Here is a 12198-nt window from a genome sequence, read left to right as displayed (position 1 = left end):
CAACAGTTCGATATAGAATAGGAGATTCGACGTGACTCTGACAATAACAATCTGTGTCTATTGAACCTGTGGTCGAATGTGCCTAACCTTACCTCTGACACTGTGAGACTTAGACCATTCATTCAACATGAACGACAGGGATTCGACAAAGCAATGAAAAGCACACACGTTTATAATAATATTCGACGGAACATCGAAACTGTACGACGCTGCAATCGTACATTTCCGGAGTCAAATGCTCCGCCTATAGGCTATATAGTGTTTAGCAGCTCTGTCGAATCTTCTTTATACATTCGACACACACCATAAGCCTTCAAAGACAGATTCAACCGTAATTCATGTGGATTTTCAGACGAATGCAATTTTTGAACGAAAAACGAAATAAATAAAAACGAATTTTGGGAGTAACTAAATTTATTAATTTTTCGGACGAAAACGAAATTCCGAAACAAAATATTTCACTCTGCACATGTCTAATTGAGGGTACCTCTGTGGTTGACTGAACACCAGGTACAAAAGTGACTAGAAAAACCTAATGTGAACAAATTACCAGGTCCAGGTGGCTTACAGCTGTGACCACATATGGAAACTGACTCAGTTATAGCCAAGCCGTTATTTCTAATTTTTTAAAGACTGCTTACTGACTCAAATGGTACCAACTGATTGGTGTACAGCAAACGTTTATACAAAAAGGATTGTGATATATACAGTACCAGGAAACTACATCGGCCTAATGTGAATAATATTTGAGGTAATGGTAAGGGACTCTATACAGAAATTTGCCTGAGATAAAGGTTTCATAAATGACAACCAGCTTGGTTTTAGCTTGGAGTGTTCTTGTCAGACCAACCCGTTAATGTTTTGTTAAGCCTAGAGGCGATTCAGTTCGCATTGTGCGCTATACAAGTATTTCATTCATTCATTCATTCAGATGAGGTTCAAACTTGAGAAATGTAAGATTATACACATGAGTACCAAAATGCACATGCAAAGTACACATTAGGAGGGGCTCTACTGTGAGAACCTGTGATGGAAAAAGATCTGTGGGTGCTTGCAGGTCACAGATTTAGCAATAGCATGTAATGTCAAGCTGCAGCTAGCAAAGTTCTGCCCTGCACTGAAAAGGACACATATTCCAGAGATAAATCAATAATTATTCCCCATTACAAACACAGATGTAGCAGATGACATTTGGGATCAAATGTCACACGCATTGTAAATTTAGTTTTTGACCTCCGGACAATAAAGGTTCTGAGGGTTAATTATTGTAGGTAGGCCTAACAACAGTCTGGCCAGGCCGTGTTTAGAAGTTCTGCCTGGTCATGTGAACGGTGAGGTGCACATGACAGGCTAGAACCAAGTCTGGTTGGATGTTTTGGTATTGGCCCTCTCTGAGCCAATCAGCGGGAGTGCCAGGGCCCACTGAGGAGTCTGGGAGGGGGTACTTAAGCAGGTGTGGGTCACGTGTTCGGGGTTCCGGAGTTGTTCGTGAGACCCACGTGGTCTGTTCTAGTTCCAGGACCGTGATAGCCCCGTGAGGGGTCCCGGTCATGGGGTTTGCGACATCCCCCAACATGCTTCTGTCAGTGGCCCCTATAGACCTGTCTGGTCTGGGGTAGAGATCCGTCCGTTCCCGAGTGTCCAGGTGTGCTCTCAGCTTGAATGGTCACCATAGCTTGTAGAAGTGATCGGGGGAGGACTCTTCGGAGGAGGGCCGGAAAGTGGCATCCTGAGAAGTGCCTGGTTACTGAGTTGGGAAGGACATTGACGAATTGACACTTTTCCCAGTACCACAAAGGAAGCGGGAAATGTTCCAGGTACGGTCGGAAAAAGGTTCCTGTATACTCTCAGTTGATTGTTCAAGTTTTGAGTCAACGCGCTGACTGCCATGATCTCTGGCTAGAGATCTGTTCAGCCTTGAAGTACCCAGCTGCGAGTGGCTACTCTCTGGGTGGAAATATAGACTGTGTTAAACCTGCAGTTCAAGGTGCCTGAGTTCTTCATCCGTGCCCTCTGTTCCCTAAGAGACTGTGTTTGTGAAAGTTCTACTGCAAAATAAACCTTTTTGAAAGGACTTCATCTGTGTCAGTGTACAAGTCGTTGGGTATCTCTTTGCAGCCCACGTGCCCTCCCTCACAGATCAATGCAACAGCTCCTCTGATGCTCCAACGCCAGTCTCCACAACTGCTTGTGACAAGGAACTCCCTGTGCTGCTCTGCTGCCAGTGCCAGCCTTCAGAACCTTTCCCACTGGAAATGAGACAATGAATCGGCAATGGAATTCAGAACACTTGGGACATGAACAGCTTGCAAAACAAATTCAAACGTAAACACCGCAAGACAAGGTGACGCAGTCAGCATACCAGTGGCAGCGACAAAGGCAGACAGGCTGGACACAAACTTCCACCACCCCCATGTTGTTGCAATGAAAACAAATTAGACAATCCCGAAACTTGGAGCCATAGGCATAATGCGTCTGGCAAAATTAATTAATTTGTTCAAGCCTAACCTTCTTCGCTGTCTTGACCTCATCAACCATCCGATGCAGATCTCCCAATTTGTCAGCAAGTGACATTCTATCATTCGCGTGTCAATGGCAATACCCCAGAATTGTATGACCGTGGCAGGACTCTCCTTTATTTCAGGTGCCAGAGGAATCCCAAACCGTGTTGCAATAGATTCCAAAGTATGTAACAAAACAGAACAAACCAAGGTATCACCGATCTTACCTGCATCTCTTCCCGTACCACCCATTCAACAAAGGTGCTACAAACCTCAAATGATGCGCAGGAAATGAAACAGGGAGACAGAGGTCAATAAAGAACTGCCCATCCCAAAGCAACCCAGCAAATGTTAGCTCCCAGGTTGAACCAGCAGCAGGCGAAAAGCATATTTGATAACTGTTTTCGTCAACAACGATCAGCTATGAGTAAGCGCTAGGCTTAGCGTGAAACGCGTCAGTAATTTTTTTTTTTCTCCCTTTGTTGTTGTTATTTGTGTGATGTGAGGTTATTTTAGTTTGAAGAAATAAAAGGCACTTTTTACTTTTCATCTGATCTGGAGTGCGGCTGTCCAGAGTTTTGTTCATTCTTCATCTAACAACGATCCCCGGCCGTAACTTTGCGCCCAACTAACTGCAGCATCGAACGATGTATACGACACCGCAACCAAGTCTGGAGAAATGGCATTGTTCACCGAAGCTCCCTTCATATACTACAAATGGTGTATTAACCTCATTTATGCTTGGTTCCTTTTTGGGGACCACCCCCAATGGAGACACATGCAAAGACAGACTGGGTGGAAGGTCGAATGGTCAAGCCATTCTCCCAAGTTCTACCGCTTTTGCTAATTTTATTGCAAACAAGCTTTTTCTTTTTATCGGAAACAAGAGGAAAATGCCACGTGGATTTCATATACTGAGGCCGTGAAGATGGAGCGACCAGCACAGAACATGGACACGAAAGCCATGAGCAAAACCATCAGCCAGGAAATATGCCACCTCCCTCTGTGGACATCTACCTAGATACGGCACCATAGCTGGAAGGCTTACCGGTGTCCACCGTTTTTGAAGCAGAATCCCCTGGGTTGGGACTTCCCTCTCTTAAAACATATTACATAACTTTGTAAGCCCCCGCAACCAGAGCACTCATGGCGAAAACAGGTCACGCAAAGACGGCATGACCCCTCACTGAACTGCCAACAAATTCCTTCTTTAAGGTTGGCCGACTGTCCAGCTGCACCCGTACCGCCCCCCCCCCCCCCCCCCCGAGAAAGGGGTTGCCCTGAAGCCTGAGCCATGAGCTTCATCCAAAGCCCAATGTTCTTATGATCCCTGCACAAGCCAGGCCACACGGCCTTCTGCTGGTGAAACTGCTCATCATAACACAGACAAGCAGTACCCCCGTAAACTCTATACACTTCCCCAATGGTGTCAATATAGCAAAAAAAAGGGAGAACAATTTTCCGTTGCCTTTTCGCCAATGATGTAGGCCAAGGTGGCAAAAGCCTGAAGCCAATTAAAGTGTGGGGGTTAAGCCACCAGCAGCACTACACCTCCTCCTCTTTCTTGCTTTCATCCGCCTTACCCTTCTCTGCATTCAACTTTCTCCAAAGGTAAGAGGGAGAATATTTCAACATACTCCCTATCGCCGAACCCTTCTGCAGCCCGTAGCTGATCTATTTCCTGGTCGAGCTCCTCTCTGCACTGAAGCCACAGAGAGAGCCGACGGCTCCGGATCCCTGGGGCGGGCAGGGAAGTAAAGCGATTTCCTCCAGCATGCAGGGCAGATGATCTCCTGCTGGGAGCAGCTGAGGGGTCGTGACACCCCCCACTGTGTGTTCACGATCATCTCCCCTGCTGAGTCACCTCCCGCTCAGCACCTCAGCAGGGGGGCGCTGCAAGCTCCAGTACCTGAAGAGAGGGGGAGGAGGGAGCGTAAGAGCAGGATGCCCCCTCGGGTCCCGCCAGTGACGAGGATTCCTCCCAGGGCCACCTCTGGGACTGGAAGCATGACCCTGGAGGGGCCATATTACAGGGGCTCCTACCTTGATGCTGGACCTGGGGTCAGGTGAAGGACTGAGGCGCTCGGGGGGGCGAACCTTCCTAGCCTCTTTCCGATCAGGTGGGGAAGTAGCAGGTGAGGGAGCTGCTTCCGACCCCCCATCATGTCCAATGGCTGCTGCTGCAGCCACTGCAGGCCTTCATCCTCTGCAGTGGCCCTGACTTGATCTAACAAGGTCTCCAAGTCACTCATTATGTCAATTTTCTTGCGGGGGTGGGGGACTGAAGCTGCAACTTCTACTGACTCCTTGGAATATGAGAGAACTACCTTAGCACAAAGACCTTCTCATCTGAACCCTGCCCCTTCAACCTCTGCCTCCAACTGGGAAGTGCTACACCCTCACCAAGCACACTGACCTAGCTGACCATTCCCGACCCTGTTCCTCTCTTAGTCATGCCACCCCTCCATCCATTCTCTCATCCAGGTCTCACTATACTCAGACAAAAAAGTTAAGGAAAAAAACAAAACAAACCCCCCCTTCTAAATAAAAAATAAAAAAAACAAGCAAACACAAAAACAAACAAGAAAACCAGAACAAACAAAAAAATTTTAAATGAAAGGGGTAGTCTTGATGGACTACTCTTTTTTCTGCCGTCACTTTCCTATGTTTTCTATGTTTCTATCTTGGAATAACCACACAGTTTTAAACACACTTTCCCTTTCTTATTGTACCAGATATGCTTCTGAGGTTGGTAAATGGCAGAAACCGTTGTGTTGGTCGTGTGGAAATCTTCTATGAAGGAGAATGGGGAACGGTGTGTGATGATCTGTGGGATCTGCCAGATGCTCAGGTTGCATGCCGGCAACTAGGCTGTGGCAGTGCAATTTCATCATTTGGCACTGCCTATTTTGGTCAAGGAACAGGTCCTATTATTCTGGATGATGTGAATTGCAGAGGGGATGAAAATATTTTGTGGGACTGCCCACACCGAGGGCTGAAACAGCACAACTGTGGCCATTCTGAAGATGCTGGAGTCAACTGTTCAGGTAAATTCTACCGGCTTCTGTACAGCCAATATGGCAAAGTTAAGATATTTATTCTGTATTAAATAAAAGACAATGGTAGTTACTGATAAAATTATATGCATATACTGTATCAAACATTGTTAAGACTAATAGAAATAGTACTGATTGCTCTTAATGCATGGTTCTCAAACTGTTTGGGAGGCCTCAGCTGTGCCTGTGAGTCTAGCTGGCTCAGACTAATCTAATGATGACCTATCAAATGGAAACTCTGGATGTTATTCCCTAATTTCAGAAATTGTCAGGGTACCTGCTACACAGGGAAGTGGCACCTATGTTTAGCCTGCGTGGACATCCAAGCATCACACAGTGACACTGATGGTCCTACATGTTGGCCTTCTACATTGTCATCTGGTGACATGTTCACAATACTCAGTACTCTTCTTGTGATCTGTTGTTTTTACTTCATGTGCAATCCCTGTGATAGATTCTCCATTCTCAGTAGAAGAAATGTTTTTTCATGTTAATCTAAATATTGCGCTGGGTTTCAATGATCAATGATCAATATTTTTCTCACCCCTTCCTCTTCTTTTCTTCCTCCTCCTTCATCTCTTTTCTTTCCCTGTCCATCCCCACCCTTTTTATTTCTGTTCTCTTTTCTCTAAATCAGGGGTGCTCAACCTTTTGAAGAGTGAGGGCTACTTAAGTGATTTGGTAAAAGGCGACAGGCCCCAATGAACCCTTCTCTTCCTCCTCCTCTTCCTCCCCCTCTCTTTTCTTTTCCTAAACCCCCCCCCCCCATTTTGTTCTATTCTTTTTCCTCTAAATCAGGGGTGCTGAACTCTTTGCCCCTGTACACATTCCGACGGAATGTGTCCTATCGGACCGGTTTGTCGGATAATCCGACTATGTGTGGTATGCATCGGACTGTTTCCGTCTGAATATCCGTCGGACCCAATTTTCCAACTTGTTGGAAATATTTTCAGACAAACTGGTCCGATAGGACATACTCCGATCATGTGTAGATAATTTTGATCGGACATGCTCAGATCAAATTCCTACATCAAAGCTATTGGCTACTAGCCTGAATGTAGTCCCATCGTAACGAAATTCTGTCATCACATTCTGAATGATCGGATTTTTCTACAACTTTGTCCGACCGTGTGTATGCAACAGTTTCGGACAAGATCCGACGGACAAAATCCGACGAGCAAAATCCGATGGATTTGGTTGTTGAAATCTCTGACCGTGTGTACAGGGGCTTTGTATAGCAAGGGTCACTTAAATGATTTGGTAACAGGTTTCGGGCTACAATGAAATATAGGGATATACTGCCCCCCAAACTGCAAATGATCTCTTATTGTCTCTTAGTGCACCCGCAGATCTGTGTCAAAGCAGCCTAAGCCCTTGTACACATGGTCGGACATTCCGACAACCAAATCCGACGGATTCTGTCCGTCGTATTTTGTCAGACGGATCTTGTCCGAAACTGTTGCATACACACGGTCGGACGAAGTTGTCGGAAAATCCAATCGTTCAGAACGTGATGATGTTATTTCGTTACGACGGGACTACGTTCAGGCTAGTAGCCAATAGCTTTGGTGTAGGAATTTGATTTGAGCATGCGTGGCACTTTGTCCGATCGGAATTCTCTACACATGATCGGAGTATGTCCGATCGGACCAGTTTGTCGGAAAATATTTCCAGCAAGTTGGAAAATTTGGTCCGACGGATATTCCGACGAAAACAGTCCGATGCATACCACACACAGTCGGATTATCCGACAAAACGGTCCGATAGGACACATTCCGACGGATTCTCCGACCGTGTGTACAAGGACTAATAGTTTTTAGCCCAATGCGCTAATATGCCCATTGCTCAAGCTATTATGCCCAGTGTATGTGTTGTTTAATACACTGACCTTCTTTCTTATTGTACATCACGGGACACAGAGCCATAGTAGTTACAATGTGGTTATAGGCCACCTTCAGGTGATGGACACTGGCACACCCTGAATTAAAAAGTGCACTCCCTATATAACTTCTCGCACTGGTGGGAGTACATCAGTTTTTTTGCGAGTGTCTAAGGTGTTGGTCACGATTGAAGATGTGCTGTGCTGAGCTCCACTGGAGCAATCCTTGCTGGGGCTAGCCATGCAGACCAGATCCATTCAAAGTGTTTTTTTGGCCGAATTTAATGGTACCTGGGTATCCGAAGAAACTATTTCTTGCCTGAAACGCTTCTCTTTTTAGAGAGCTGGACCCTGGGATCCAGTACTTTTTAGTAGTAAAGCCATAAAGTTTACTGGCGGAGATGCTATTACAGGTCCAGAATTGTGGGTTTCCTTGAGGATCCCCAGCTCCTGAAGGTTTAACTGAACCCACCGTGAAAGGTGAAGATTGGGTCTGTTGGTTTACCACAGAAAACCCTGTGGCGGGAAAGGTAATTTGAGTTTTCTAAGAAGTTTTTACAATTTTCTTATGAATGTCTCCTTTAACCGCTTCCCGCCCACCCTATAGCCGAATGACGGCCTTAGGGCGGGCGGCTTCCTACGCCTGGCCGTCCCTGGACGGCCTGGTGTTTACTTCCGCGATGTGCGCCGCCGCGGGCGCGCATCGCGGAAGTTCTGTGTTTGCCGTGTCCCCCGGGGACAGGCAAACACAGATCGCTGTAAACGGCCAATCACAGCGGCCGTTTACAGCGTGATCGGCGTGTCCAATGGGAGATGATCTCATATGTAAACATATGAGATCATCTCTCAGCGCCGCTCTCCCTCCTCACACAGACAGCATGTGAGAGGGGAGAGAAGAACGGCTGCAGCAGCCGTTAGTGTACAAAAGAAAAAAAAAAAAAAAAGTGTAAAAAAAAGTGCCATCCTCCCCCAGATCCATCCTCCCCCAGAGCCATCCTCCCCCAGAGCCATGCCCCCCCCCAGTGCCATGCCCCCCCCAATGCCATGCCCCCCCCAGTGCCATGCCCCCCCCAGTGCCATCCTGCCCCAGTGCCATCCGCCTTAGTGCCATCCTGCCCCAGTGCCATCCGCCCCAGTGCAATCCACCCCACCCCAGTGCCACCTGCCCGCAGTGCTATCTGTCCCCAGTGCCACCTGTTGTCAGTGCCATTTGTCCCCAGTGCCACGTATAAGTGGCATCTGTCAGTGCCACGTGTTATTAGTGCCACATAGTGCCATCTGTCATCAGTGCCACGTATTAGTGCCATCTGTCATCAGTGCCACATATTAGTGCCACGTGTCATCAGTGCCACATATTAGTGTCATCTGTCATCAGTGCCACATATTAGTGCCATCTGTCATCAGTGCCACGTATAAGTGTCATCATTGCCACGTATCAGTGCCATCTGTCATCAGTGTCACGTGTCATTGTCCTGGTATTTCATAAGTGTAATAAGTAGTCAACAAGTTAGATGTGTAATTTATGCTTCTAGAACACGTGATGGCGCTCCCTGCATGTTGGGCCTCTCTATGTGGCCAGGCTGTGAAAAAGTCCAACACATGTGGTATTGTAATACTCAGGAGGAGTAGCAGAATTTTTGGGGGGGTGTCATTTGTGGTATACACATGCCACGTGAGAGAAATAACCTATTACAATGACAATTTTGTGGAGAAAAATAAAAAAAATGAAAAATCTTCATTTTGCAAAGAATTGTGGGAAAAAAATGACAACATCAAAAAGCTCACCATGCCTCTTACTAAATACCTTGGAATGTCTACTTTCCAAAAAGGGTTAATTTGGGGGGTATTTGTACTTTCCTGACTTGTTCGGGTCACAAGAAGTGAGATCGGCCACCAGTACATCAGATGTGATCAATTTTGTGCGATTTGCACCACAGCTTGTAGACTCTATAACTTTCACAAAGACCAAATAATATCCACTAATTTGGGTTATTTTTACCAAAGACATGTAGCAGTATAAATTGTGGCCAAAATGTATGAAGAAAAATTAATAATTTGCATAATTCTGTCACAGAAACAAAGAAATATGCGTTTTTTTTCAAAATTTTCGGTCTTTTTTCATTTATAGCGCAAAAAATAAAAACCCCAGAGGTGATCAAATACCACCAAAAGAAAGCTCTATTTGTGGGAAAAAAAGGACACAAAATTCATTTGGGTACAGTGTTGCATGACTGAGTAATTGTCATTCAAAGTGTGAGAGCACCGAAAGCTGAAAATTGGTCTGGGCAGGAAGGGTGTTTAAGTGCCCAGTAAGCAAGTGGTTAATTAGTCATGTTGTCATGTTTACACCACTGGGGGCTGTATAGAGCACTTATGTCTCATGCTTCTCAGAGAGCTCACGTTTCTGTCCAGGAAGCAGCAAGTTTCTCTTCCTCCGGTCAGCAGCAAGACCTCTGGTAAGTCTGGGAGGGGGGGGGTTCCCTCTCCCTACAGATGCCCCCCCCATGCTGTTTTTTGTTCCCCTTGTCTAGGGGAAAGAGCGCCAAAGGTTTTTAAAAAAAGCGTGAACGGCTTGGCGGCTTCCAGACCCCCCCTCCGCTATTGCTCCTTCCTCCAGGTGGATCCCATAGGATCAGGATTGCGCGTTCACGAAAGCTATTTCTAAAAAGAAAAACAGGGCAAGGGGGGCCGTAGACAGCGGAGGGGGGGGGATTAGCATGGCATTGGCGTCCTGCAACGCCCAGCGTGGGAAGGTCTGTTTTAATAGCACCATTTGTGTTATTACATGCTGCAGGAGGGACACAAGAGCAATGAGGTTGGTGACGCAGGCATTCCTTTGACACATTTACTACTGCATCAAGCAGTGACAGAGCTGAACTATTACTCAAACAGTGGATGCATGTAGTACCTTTGCTTTGTGCATTGGGCTATGGTCAGAAGGCGGGTGAAAACACCTCAATAAAGGGCTCTAGAAAGATTTCTACAGTTACACAGAAGCCTAGATCCATCCCAGTAAGATGGCATCCTCCCCTGAGAATAATATGTCTGGTCAAAGTGAGCCATTAGGAGGGGCAACTGTTACAGTTGCTCTTAACCACTTGCCGCCCGCCCTATAGCAAATGGACGGCGGCAAAGTGGTTTCATAATACTGACCGGACGTCATATGACGTGATCAGGATTATGAGCCGCTGCGCACCCCCGGGGGCGCGCATCGCGGCGATCGTTGTTGCGGGGTGTCAGTCTGACACCCGGCAACTATGATCTCGGTAAAGAGTCTCCGACGGAGACTCTTTACCACGTGATCAGTCGTGTCCAATCACGGCTGATCACAGTGTAAATAGGAAAAGCCGGTGATCGGCTTTTCCTCACTCGCGTCTGTCAGACGCGAGTAGAGGAGAGCCGATCGGCTGCTCCTCTGACAGGGGGGGTCTGTGCTGATCGATTATCAGCACAGCCCCCCCGAGGATGCCCCCACTGGACCACCAGGGATGCCACCAGACCACCAGGGATGCCAAGGACAAGGTATGCCACCCTAGACCACCAGGGATTCTAGTCAGTGCCACAATGGATGCCAATCAGTGCCCATAATGGATGCCAATCAGTGCCCACAATGGGCATCACTGATTGGCATGCATTATTGATTGGCACTGATTGGCATCCATTAGTGCAATATATTATAATACAATGCCGCCTATCAGTTCCCATCTGTGCCGCCTATCAGTGCCTACCCATGCCCACCTGTGCCGCCTACCCATGCCCACCTTTGCCGCCTACCCATGCCCACCTGTGCAGCCTAACCCATGCCCACCTGTGCCGCCTACCCATGCCCACCTGTGCCGCCTAACCCATGCCCACCTGTGCCACTTATCCATGCCCATCCATGCCAATCCGTGCCAATTTGTGCCACCTATCAGTGCCCATCTGTGTCGCCCATCAGTGCCACCCATCAGTGCCGCCTATCAGTGCCACATATCGGTGTCCATCAATGCCACCTCATCAGTGCCACTTCATTGGTGCCACCTCATCGGTGCCCATCAGTGCCGCCTTATCATTGCCCATCAGTGTAACCCCATCAGTGCCCATCAGTGAAGGAGAAAACTTACTTATTTGCAAAGTTTTGAAACTGAAACAAAAAAAAAACATTATTTTGTTCAAAATTTTCGGTATTTTCTTTATTTGTTTAGCAAAAAATAAAAACCGTAGAGGTGATCAAATACCACCAAAAGAAAGAAAAAATGATACAAATTTCATTTGGGTACAGTGTAGCATGACCGCGCAATTGTCATTCAAAGTGCGACAGTGCTGAAAGCTCAAAATTGGTCTGGGCAGGAAGGTGTTTAAGTGCCCGGTATTGAAGTGGTTAAACACTGCAGCCCCGTGTATATTACTAAGGAGATTTTTTCTTCAACCTTTTTAATCTTGAAGCAAAAGTTTGATGCTTTAAGCACATCCTAGAGTGGGACTAAGTGTAACAGGTCCCCGTCCATTGCTCAGGACCCTCATACTGAGGAACAAGGAGTGGGAAAAGGCTGATGTCTCCTATTCCGAAGAACCTGACTCACAGGAAAGTCAGTCGCTCACTAAATTGGTCCGCTCCACATTTTTACTGCTAGTAACGCAGTCAGTAGATGAGCCCACTTCCGCTTTGGGTTCACTAAAGCCCCCCCCCAATCTATTCTTGCTTTTCCTATCCATCATGGCTAAGAAAGCTTATGTATTCTGAGTGAGAGCACCCAGATAAACAGTTTTTCCCTCTGAAAAA

At 46.9% G+C, this 12198-nt stretch overlaps 1 protein-coding gene across 1 annotated transcript in view; it reads left to right on the top strand.

Annotated features, from left to right (window-relative positions):
• Positions 1–5213: 5213 nt before the first annotated feature.
• LOC143930774 (scavenger receptor cysteine-rich domain-containing protein DMBT1-like) overlaps positions 5214–12198 on the top strand; it is a 49845-nt gene continuing 42860 nt past the window's right edge. Inside the window, exon 1 of the mRNA XM_077455352.1 lies at positions 5214–5548. Within this exon, the coding sequence (XP_077311478.1) occupies positions 5239–5548 (310 nt within the window). The 5' untranslated portion in view covers positions 5214–5238. The remainder of the gene's footprint in view (positions 5549–12198) is intronic.

Source organism: Lithobates pipiens, unplaced genomic scaffold (assembly GCF_037356315.1).
Source record: "Lithobates pipiens isolate NorthernLeopardFrog02 unplaced genomic scaffold, aLitPip1_a1.2 Scaffold_25, whole genome shotgun sequence".
Taxonomy (NCBI): Eukaryota; Metazoa; Chordata; class Amphibia; order Anura; family Ranidae; genus Lithobates; species Lithobates pipiens.
Note: the sequence above shows the minus strand (reverse complement) of the source record. Positions and strands in the feature narration are given on the sequence as shown.